The sequence below is a fragment of the Meleagris gallopavo genome, chromosome 1, assembly GCF_000146605.3.
Source record: "Meleagris gallopavo isolate NT-WF06-2002-E0010 breed Aviagen turkey brand Nicholas breeding stock chromosome 1, Turkey_5.1, whole genome shotgun sequence".
NCBI classification, from domain to species: Eukaryota; Metazoa; Chordata; class Aves; order Galliformes; family Phasianidae; genus Meleagris; species Meleagris gallopavo.
Genome location: NC_015011.2, coordinates 10,291,373 through 10,302,287, shown reverse-complemented (window position 1 = coordinate 10,302,287; position 10,915 = coordinate 10,291,373). Strand labels below are relative to the sequence as shown.

The window sequence follows — 10,915 nt, the reverse complement described above, 5'->3', positions numbered from 1 at the left end:
GTTCACTTTACGGTTCTATAAGGAAGAATCCTGGAATTAAGTGGGTTTTGAAACAGAAATTAAGATTTTCTCTTTACAGAACTCCTTGAAGTTCAGAAGGACTCAGTTGTTGGTTCTTACAACTAGCAAAGGCAAGCTGGAGAAAGAAGCTGGCTGCTGTCACTTTAAGTCCCAACCAGAGAAGTTCTCTCTCCACTGAAGATTTATATCTGTAATAAATTTAATCCGCCTATACCAACACTTGGGAAATTTCATTCTTAATCTAATCTAATCTATAAAGATGATGAAACATTTGGTTGCAGATTCTTAGATCCAGCTCATGTCACTTGTAGCACCTACTCTGTTTTTTGGTTTTTTTTGTTTTTGTCAGACTCTTTATCCTTCTCTCAAAAACAAAACAGAAGGAAATTGTCAGGATGGGAAAGAACATGAAATACAACCAGAACTTCAAAAAAAGAAATGTAGAAGATCCACAATTACACATGCAACTCAGTGCTTGGAGAGGATAAGTAGCCTGATTAACACATGCACACACTCACAAGCATGATTTTTCTCTGATGGCCCTAAATCACATGCCGACCAATGGCTATCTTGCTTACTTTTATGAAATAAACGTGCGTAATCAGAACCCAGGGTGAATGGTTTATAGACCGCTGATTTCCTGATATGTTCACTGATGCTACAAGGAGCGAGAGAACAAGAAAGGAATAAAATCCAGGTTGTAATACAAGCCTGAATAGCACATCGGTGCTGTTAGGAGTATATTTTTCTGCTCTTATTTCATTAAAAAGTATGTGAAATTGCTAGGTTAGTCATTGATTTCTCAGAAAGCCAGCAAGCATCAGCTGCCATCACATAGTTATGCTGCAAGGGCTCTCAATGGTGCTTGAGTTCCTGCACCAGACTCCTTTCCCAACATTTGTCACCCTTTATCCACACTGTCAGGCAGATTAGAGATGAACTCTCCTCACTAAACACACATGTGCACCAAAACAACCCAAAATCCTGTGATGTTCGGTATCAGCTCTCCCTTTGCACATCCTGAGCTGACATCCTCAGCCTGGTGTCTTTTTTTTGCTTGTAGAGGGAAATATAGGGGCAGAGAGGGGTGCTTCTTTGGTGCAATCTTTGCAAAGATCATGCTTAAGGGGAGAGTCTGCCTTAGTTTTCCCCATCTGTCCCACACTGTCAAGCCATCTGTACCAAGCAGCACTGAGCTTTCTGATGTGGAGCTGTGTCACTGTACAGACACATCCTCTGAGTCTTCAGAGTTACGCAGCAGGTGCTACTTGAATTATGTCTTACAGCCTTGTGCTAGAAGGATGGTTGCCACATCCATTGCCTCAGATCAGCTTTCAACCCACTGCCCACACTCTGATCTTCCTCAGTCATTTCTCACCGTCTTCATCTCTATCTGCCTGTAGCATCTAATCTCACTTCAGCCAGTAAATGCTCTAAGAAGATCCATGCCTTCAAATTTCACTGCAAGACCCAGTTCACAAAAAGCAACCTTTTACCAGTCAGACACAGCTGTGTTTATTCTGCAGTGAGCAGGAAATGGGAATTTACTTCTGCATTGTGGCCCTGGATAATCCAGAATAAATGTGTTCATGTAAAAACACCTGGATGAACTCTGCCATGGAGTACTCAAGCTAGATAATTGAGACAATTCTCATTCTTATCAAAAGACATGCACTAACGTTAGTGGATTAGTGAAGAATTTCCCATCCAAAAGTAAGTAGTGGTGAATCCTTTATGGGGACAGTATGCTGTGGCTGAGACTTTTTAGTGCATAATTTTGAAACCCAAATCTGGATTTTCTGTACTTTCTGCAACATGAGATGGGAGAAGGAAGAGTCACAAACACCTTGAGAAGTTTGGGGAAGTCTAACCTTCCTGCAATTCTCTGAGAAAAGTTTAACTGCTGGGAAGGATTGTGCCAGCATCCTACACTGGATCCCAGCCCAAATGCAAGTTCTTTACTAGAGTAACTGTCGGCTGTTAAAGTTCTTATTGTTGCAAATTAAAACTCAAGTTTCCTTGAATAAATATCAACAAAGGTAAAAATAATGCTATAACTTAGAGCTAAAAGTGTTGGAACAGTGGAGTTTCTGAAGCTCTGACCCAGCCATAGTTTGGATCCCCTGCCAGATGTCATTGGAGGTGTACCTTGGAGGGGAAGCAATCGTATGTGTGGTAACATACCCCCACTCTGGAAAAAGTCTCCAGAGAGAACCAGATTCTCAAAAGAAATCCCCCAGGTTTTCAACTAATTCTGTATGTAATGGCTGGATCCCAAGACGTACTCAAGCAACGTTTATGACAGGAGCATGGATAACGTGCTGAAAGCAAGGTGTCTCTGCAGCTGTAGATTCTGTAGTCTGGGATTATTGCCAGATGCAAACCAGCCAGTAAGTGGCAGATTCTATTTTATATCATAAATGGAATTAACAGCAGCTCTGCAGAGATTATGAGCTGGAGGTTCTCATGATGCTGGGAGATTGTTCCCAAGCAAGCCAGAAGCAATTGAGGTACAAAGCAGACCCGTGTGCCCCAACCTGGGGAGAGACCTGTTTCACAGAGTCATTCTCGGCCTCTCCAAGGACAGGGCTATGTGAGTTAAACTGGCTATCCAGATGTTTGGGCTTTTGTTTGTTTGTGGCAATGCTCATTAATTACTATTAAAAATTGTATTTTATAAATACTGAATTACAAATAATACACAGGAAAATAGCAGACAAAATGTGCATCAGCTACATTTTAATGGCCAAATGCTTCTCTACGTTAAAATCAAAGGTCAACATCTGAGGGCCAAGGATGTCAGCGTTTTCTAAACGTTCTAATAAATTGCCAGGTTGAGTTCATGAGTAAGTGGAGCAGAAATCCCCAAAATGAGTTTCTGTGGGAAAAAAAAGACAAAAAAATAGTGAACAATCTTAGGTTAACTTAATAAAGACCATCAGAAAACAAGGAGAGATATTGGGCTTAGGCTTTCATGATTCCCTCAGCCGCACCCAATAGGCAAAACTCTGACCTGATGGCAGCACCCAATTCAACATCTCTTTTAGAAATTCAGCAACAGCTTAATATAAATTAGTAACACGAATTAGATATTAAATTATATATATGATACCTGCCTCTCCCTCTGTTCTGTGTTAAATTTGATATATTTTATGCTACCCCATAATTTCCATTTTCACTTCTTCACCAGTTTTCCTTGTTACATTTCATGATTCATAATCTCTTAAAATGCATGATATCCATTTGAACCTCTTAGCTATTTCTTTGCCCTCCCACAAGTTCACGTTAACATGACTCTAAAGAGTCCATGCTTACATCACTTCTTCAAAGAGTGCAATATTTTCATCTTCCCTCAGGAACAGACCTCCACCACGACTTGGCCAGCAGGAAGTCCCCTTCTGGAATTATTTGCCTTGTACTCAAATTCAGAGCCAGATTCAGACAAAAATACTGCTATCCATCCAAATCTTAACCAAAAAAGCACTGGGAAGACAGAAAGGCTGCCCCAGCCTGCATTTCTGCTCCTCAGCAGATGAAACATGGAAGAAAAATAACAGTGTTCCTATACAAAGGGTATTTCGTTTTCAGCAGGAGCCTGATTCACAGAACTGCTCCTCCAGCATTGCTGCTGTGGTGACAGGAGAGTTCCTATGGCTTTCAGGGCATGGTACTACCCGGGGAAAAAAAGATAAACAGTCCTAATAACAGGAGGATTCTGTGACATTACAAATGTCAGGGTAGCACTGCATGAACCAGAGAAAAAGTGGCTTATTAGTAAGCAAACTGCTTCTATTTATATACAAAAAACTATGGCTCAATTATGCACTTAAACAATACTTCTAGGCAAATTTGCTTTCTGTAATGCAAAAGCAATACAGTAGAAGTACTACTTCCTACTATCCCCCTTCAAACAGTACAGTCTTTGTGCTTGTTAGACTATTATGCAGCATGTAATCTCATTAAGCCTGAGAGAAAGTGGCAAATTTGCCATTTAGAATTCTTTTTTTTTTTTTAATTTTTCTAGGAGTTGTAAGTTTTCTATATCTAACCAGGCTGCTTAAGGTCTTTTTTTTTTTTTGTTCTGTTTTTTTGTTTGTTTGTTTTGAGAGAGAGAGAGATTCTCATATGAGAGCTTTATAGGCAACAGCATTACAATGGCTATCGAGGAATGATGGGAGAGGCTTGACTACATCTCTTACAATCGTGAGAAGAATGTATTTAACTAATCTGGGTTACAGTTTAATTTAAATGTATTAAATTTTGTTCAGGTTGGACTTCTGCTCCAGCAGCCTGGCGGCTTTTTTCAGTAGTATTTAAAGTAATCACAAAGTCACAAAGATCATCTTTTGTGCTTTAATCAAATTTTAAATGATACTTCTGTGAGAAGCTTTATACTCTTTCTTAATCATCTTTTTTATGTTCTGCTGTTAGTGAGCAGTTATCATCCGGATCTCTGAGACTGGTGCTTTCGAGCATGTCTCAGTGGAGTGTTTTCTTTACCCTGCCACATTTATGTTGCTTTCAGCTTGCTTAGAGGCAGTTTGGCTGTTAAACAATTCCTTCCCTGGAGGTAAGACTGATTACACTTATTTTATGACACTGTCTCTGAAAGTGAGTTTTTTATGATTTTCCATGGCAGAAATTTATTCAGCAATTTTCTTCCTTTACAGATTTCTTCAATAAAATAGATGTTAGAGCCAAGTTCATATAATAAGGATCACTCTTTGATTACAAATAAACTTGAATCATTTGGCCTAATAGGTAGAGTAAAAGATGTGATATGCACTGCTTGTTGCCTCAGCTCTGCAATGAGACAGTGATCAGTGCTACGCAGTGTCGAGAGTTCCCTAGGCTCAGACACGAGCACCACATACATTTCAGCTTGAGGGCTGGTGACACATAGGGGACAAGTGACCAGAGACAGGCAATTTTACTCAGTGTTGCTCTTTTTCTCTATTCTTCCACGGTAAAGGAAATTGGAACTGTGTGTTAGGGCTCTCCTGCCCATTCCCTCTGCAGCATTTCCTTGCTGGCACTAAAGAAGCAGCACAGTACAAGCAAGCCACGCACACTGACCTGGGTTGCTGAGGCTGGAGAGGAGATTTTGCACTTTCAGACACTGAAACTGCAGCTGTTTTCTCACTGCTGTAACAACTTCCTTAGAAACTCAAACACATGGCAGAGGTTTGCCTTTCTTTCCTCTGATGGCAGGAGGTGCTCATTAGAGCCAGCCACTCTGCATTCATTTATGGTTGCCAAGTATTTGTACAAGAGTATCTCCAGCAGCTCTTTTCAGTAACTGATTAATAACTTTGACAGGTTTTCTTATTTTATCAGAATGATGATAACGCCCACAAAACAGGTAACATCTCTCCTAGTTTGTGGAAATATATCTTCTTTTCATTACTTTTTAGCTTAAAAACATAAGAAAAAGCGTAGCTGTAATAACAAAGATTCAAGTTTCCCATAACGACTTTTTCTGTAGCGCTTTTTTTTTTCTAAAATTCAGACTGTTGTACTTAATCTCCACTTATACTTGAAAATGTAAAAGTTGTTGATGAGAAATATTGCTACTCATCAACTGTTCCCACTCCCCTAAGATTTTTCGTAATTCCTCAGCACAGCTCTTACCCCATTCAGCTCATAGGAGAAGGCATCACTACGGACAGCCCTTCCGTTCACAGCAATGGCATGAGGTCTCAGCTTCAGGCCAAGAATGGTGATTTTGTTGTACTTCAGAGAGTCAGCCCCTCGGTAACCATTTTTAAGTATTTCTGTCTTCAGGTGTCCCTTCAAAAAAACCACAGAACATTTTAGTACCATCATATCTCCTTGGAGGTGACCTACTTGTGTGCCACTACTGTTGTAGTATCACTTTTGTCAACCAATGTATAGAATGTCTTCCAGTGTAGAGAAAGAAGTCTGAGAACATAAAGGAAAACTTTCATATAGAAGGGTTTTGTGTATCATTGTAAGCTAGCAAGGAAAGAAACAAAATAGCACTTACAGCATTCATTTGGAATCTTCTTGGGCCTGTTTTCCTACTTGTAATCAATACAAATTTGGTTCTTGTACCCATTTACAAGGTACAGTAGCACATGCAAAACCAAAATCCAGATACAGAGATTCAATTAGTGACCTTGAGATTGATTTAATCAACATCAGCAACTGCTTTAAATGATTACCATCTTCCACAAGCATCACTTGCTAGATATTTTGCCTCTATTCTATGTCCTACATCTCCGCAGTGCCTGCTAGGAATTTTTGATATACATATTCCAGACCTAAGGACACTGAAGGAATACAGCATATTCAAAGAGCTGTGTTTGTTCTGCTTCTAATTCACTGTTTATCATGTGTTTAGGGATAAACCAAGAGGATGTACGAAGTCATTAAACAAATTCATTTGGATCACCAGTGACAGTAATTACCATACAAGCAATGAAGAGGAATCATTGCACTTGTTACGTGATTGAAGTTGTTAAGGAAATAAAGATGAACTACACTGCTCAGAAAATGAAGAATCGCTATGCAATCATGACTTTTTAAAAACATGCCAAGGAGAAGCCTATGATGGAATATTTTGCATAAATTATCATGTGTAATTTGAGTGATGCATGGTGAAAGGTTGAGCAGGTCCGGATCTACCCTCCTTCAAAGCCTTGGAGAGACAGAGATGTGGAAATCCAGGAAAACTAGTGACTTTATCCTCCCTAAGCACCTAGCATGATTAAAGCAACTGCCCTGGGTTCAATTTGGAGCAAGGAACCTTATGGGTAGCACTCAAAGCCCTGTAAACGTAGAACACAAGTAAGTCCTGGAGCTGAGGCTGGAAGTCAGGACTTTCTCCTGCACTTCTGAGCACCGGTCATGACTTCTTCTCTTGCCATCTTGCTCTAGTACTATAAAATCTGTTTATCAATTTATTCAAACATATTTTTTCCTTAAAATTGGACCTGTTGTTCAAAAAGAACTCATGTATTTTTCTAGGCCAGTGGTTTTAACACATGAGGCAGCTTGACTCAGGTCACTTGGCCATCATGTGTACCGAAAGGAAGGTGTCGAGTGAGCTGAAGCACCTACTACAGAGAGGTAGTATGCAAGAGCAGGCAGCTGGAACCGTTCTCTAAGGCTTACGTGCCTGCACTAATCCCAAATTCTCCTTTGCACTTCTTGACTGTTTAAATGAAAACATAAAAGAGAGGGTCTAACCCTGCAGCTGTTACCCACAAAACTCTGAAAAGGATCCAGATTAAATGTTGTCAAGTCAGACCTTATCAGTTAATCTCTGAGGGACAAAACCTTGTGCTTTTCTAAAAGTAGAGGTCATCAAACTATTCATCCATATTTTTTTAAGAATATAGAAGTGTGCAACATACAGCAAGATGCTCACATGTTTCTCATATTTCTGCAATTTGCTATTTGAGATGGACTTTTTTCTTTATACATGTTATTATATAAACATATAATAAAAAATTGACATTCGAGATTATTGGAATGCAGATAGGGACTTCAGTTTTGGATTTACAACAGAAGTCAAATATGAGCAATGAGAAATGGAAAAGCCAGTGAATCAACAATCCAATTTGCACAGACCAGAATTTAATATAAAAACTGGATATTGTTTTTTTTCTGTAGCCTCCCTGCAGTAAATTACTATACACAGACTACAGAAAGCTGAAGTGATTTTTCTTCCTTTTTGCTGTTGAAAAATCCACCCTCCTTTCCTTTTTTAAGAGGAAGAAGTGCTTTTAAGTCAAGAAGAAAATAAATTAAAAATGAAATTTAAATTCTAAACAAGCAGCATTACTTCCCCAAAAATATCTCACATACATACAAGACTTTACAACAAATCCCATTGGCTTACTCCTACTTGTTCTCTCTCCCAGAGGAGACACATTCTAAGAGCAATATCATCATAAGTATTTACATGATTTTACTCCTCTGAAGATTTTCTGTAGACTACTTAGGTGAAAACTGTGTCACAGCATATGCAAACACTGGAGTTGTAGATGAGATATAATTTGTATAGATTGCTGAAGTAGGCTAAGATTTTCTTCAATAACTCCCACAACTTGCTGTCATGCATTTAATGAGTTTCCAGTGGGTTCATTTTATAGTACTTTTCTGTGTTGAAGCCCAGGCTGATGGGTTTTTCTATTCAGCTTTCTCAGGACATGCCTGAGAAGCGAACAGTACATGTAAGGCAGTGCTGCCCTGACTCTGAGCTTCACGAAGCATCTACCAGCACCACAGACTGCTGGTGGTTTGCTGAGTTACTCCATGGGGTAACCCATGCAATAGAAAATACAAGCTTGGTGTAATCAAAGCTAAAAAATTGATGCCCTCTCCTACCCATAAAATAAAAAGTGCTGGCAGCAGGAAGGCAAGGAAAAGGTCCCCCATATCCAGAAGATGCAACTCAAGAAAAATATCTGAGCTGAAAAAGTAGATTTTCAAATTCATATCACACCAGGGATGTTAGTATGTCACTAGGACAGTCAACGAGGCAAACACAAAACTGCAGCCTCATGGTTGTAGCTGTCTGCAAATGAAAACATGAGGTAGGTTACCAGTTTAAAAGACTGAGCTATAAGGAAAATGCTATTCTGAGGAAAGCTAAATATCAGTGTCTTACAGCACTGATCAGCAGCTAGAAATATGTAGGTACTGTGTGCACTGCTACTTACTGCGCTGAATGTATATCTAGCCAAGAAGTAGTTTTCATTTTCAATAGTATCTGTCAAAACATAGAACAAGGATTGATATCAAGAAAGAGAAAAAAAACAAGAGCAGTTCATGTTAATTGTAGCAAGTGGTTAATGTCTCACGAGGATTACTTGTGGGTTGTTTAATCTCCTCTATTCTTATTGTCATGTTTGCTGTCCTTTTGAGCACAGCAGCCATTTCCAATGTTGAAACATCATAGGGATTGGAATGGACCTCCGGAAATCATCGAGTCCAACCCTCTGCTAAAGCAGGTTCCCTACAGGAAGCTGCACAGGTAAGCATCCAGGTGGATTTGAATATCTCCAGAGAAGGAGACCACAACATCTCTGGGAAGCTTGTTCCAGCGCTACATTTCCTTAAAGTAAGGAAGTTCTTCAAGCTCAGGTGGAACTTCCTGGGTCCTCCCTTTATGCAATGTACTGTATCTCAGCCTTCCAGAGCATTCTGCTGCCATCCTGTACGTTCAGCCCCAGGACAGCATCCCGGCTGTGTACAGCAATAGTCAGTGCTTTTGAACCGCTGGGAAGGCAGCCAAGGGGAGCCCTGTATGCAGGCCCTGTTTATAGAAGATCAAACTCACCGATGGAATCACCATCATCCCAGAAGAGGGACCCAGAAGCTTCTCCATGCTCATCCAGGGCTATAATGAGCCCAAATGGGTTTAGACGGCTGTTGGCAAACACATAGAAGAGACATCAGTACAAGCTTCTGTCCATCGTCCTTTACAAGTTATTTAATAAAAATTTCTTAACACAATTATCTCTTATTTCAAGGTTACAAAAAGGGTCACACAGACAAATAACCTAAAACAGCTCTTGAAATCATGATGAAAACTTACCTTGCCTTGTTTAATTGAAGTGCAAAAATGCCTACCTTTGGAAGTGATGGGATGGCCAAGTTCCCCTTCTCTCGTGGCCTCACATCTGACAACTGGGCAGCCTGGGAGGTGGCTGATCACTGAGGCTACCTCCCTTTGAGTTGGCCTGAGTCATACATGGAGCTGCTCCCTCCCCTCCTGCTCCCTTGGCCTCTCAGCATGGATCAACCCTGAGGCCAGCACGTTAGCATTGGTGTGGGGAAACAATCTTCCTTAATGGAGACTTGAGCATCTCCATCTTGCCCGTGGCATTTGATAAATTCATCCAAGGACAAGAGGTTTGCATTTTCCCCTTGCATATGTTTCCTGTGGATGGCTGACAGCTGGTCAGTATAGCAGCAAGAGGTGCAAAGCTTCTCCCAGTAAAGCTGTAGAGTTTCAGCTGTGCAAGCAATGACGTGATTCACCTCCGGGGTGACTTTAATCCAACAGAGCAAGGAATGGGATAAAAATACCGTGCTTATCAGCAGGGAGGTCATCTGGAAGTTGTACATAGCCTCTTTTCCACATTTTTTTTTATTGCCTTTTGGCTGGCTGTGGGTCTGACCCACAGTGCTGTTTCTGAAAATGGACAAGGATAATGACTTTACCTCTTGGTAGTTGTTGAGGCTGGAGCCTGTTCTGGCAGAATATGGCCTCCGCGGATGAACAGAGGGATCTTGTTCAGTGGGGCATAGACAGTAGCATATGTCTTGTGCCAGGTACTTGGAATCTTCTTACCCTAGCATAAAAATTGATGCAGTTAAAAAAAATGCAAAACTGGGCAATAATGTCATCATATATTGCTGGGAAAAAGACAAAGGGATATATTTTCATCTCAAATACACTGGTTTGTCTCAAATAGAGACTAAAGGAGATTTCAGAAGTGTTATTCCCGTTCCTTTTTTTGAACATGAAAGAGAATTTAGCCCCTGCAGTGATGCATATGCATGAAGACACAACCATCATGAATGAAATCGTCTTTAAAAACGTTATCATTACTCTGTATGCTATGGAAAGAAAAAAAGAAAAACTCATCAAGGTACAAAGCAAAAAGCAAAAGAAGCCTTTGCTTCATCTTTTTATGCATATGGAAACTGTCACATTTCAGTGTAAGGTGAGTGATTCATAATCACTGGGGAATGTAAACTGTAGGTTTTTCTTCTCTTTTAAGGACAAGCCTTTCCTATTACATTTGAAAATGGAAACTGTAGGCAACTGGGATTAATCCTCTCCATCATTTCTTTCTGTTTTAATCCCTCTAAACCAGGTGTCAGTAGAGTAGGTCACAAGAGAGCTTGGCTCCTG

At 40.2% G+C, this 10,915-nt stretch overlaps 1 protein-coding gene across 1 annotated transcript in view; it reads right to left on the bottom strand.

Annotated features, from left to right (window-relative positions):
* Nucleotides 1-2,831: 2,831 nt before the first annotated feature.
* LOC100550169 (sucrase-isomaltase, intestinal-like) overlaps nucleotides 2,832-10,915 on the bottom strand; it is a 51,135-nt gene continuing 43,051 nt past the window's right edge. Inside the window, exons 19-23 of the mRNA XM_010721340.2 lie at nucleotides 10,219-10,349; nucleotides 9,332-9,420; nucleotides 8,712-8,761; nucleotides 5,653-5,811; nucleotides 2,832-2,899 (exon numbers count right to left, since the gene is read on the bottom strand). Coding sequence (XP_010719642.1) covers nucleotides 2,840-2,899; nucleotides 5,653-5,811; nucleotides 8,712-8,761; nucleotides 9,332-9,420; nucleotides 10,219-10,349 — 489 coding nt within the window. The 3' untranslated portion in view covers nucleotides 2,832-2,839. The remainder of the gene's footprint in view (nucleotides 2,900-5,652; nucleotides 5,812-8,711; nucleotides 8,762-9,331; nucleotides 9,421-10,218; nucleotides 10,350-10,915) is intronic.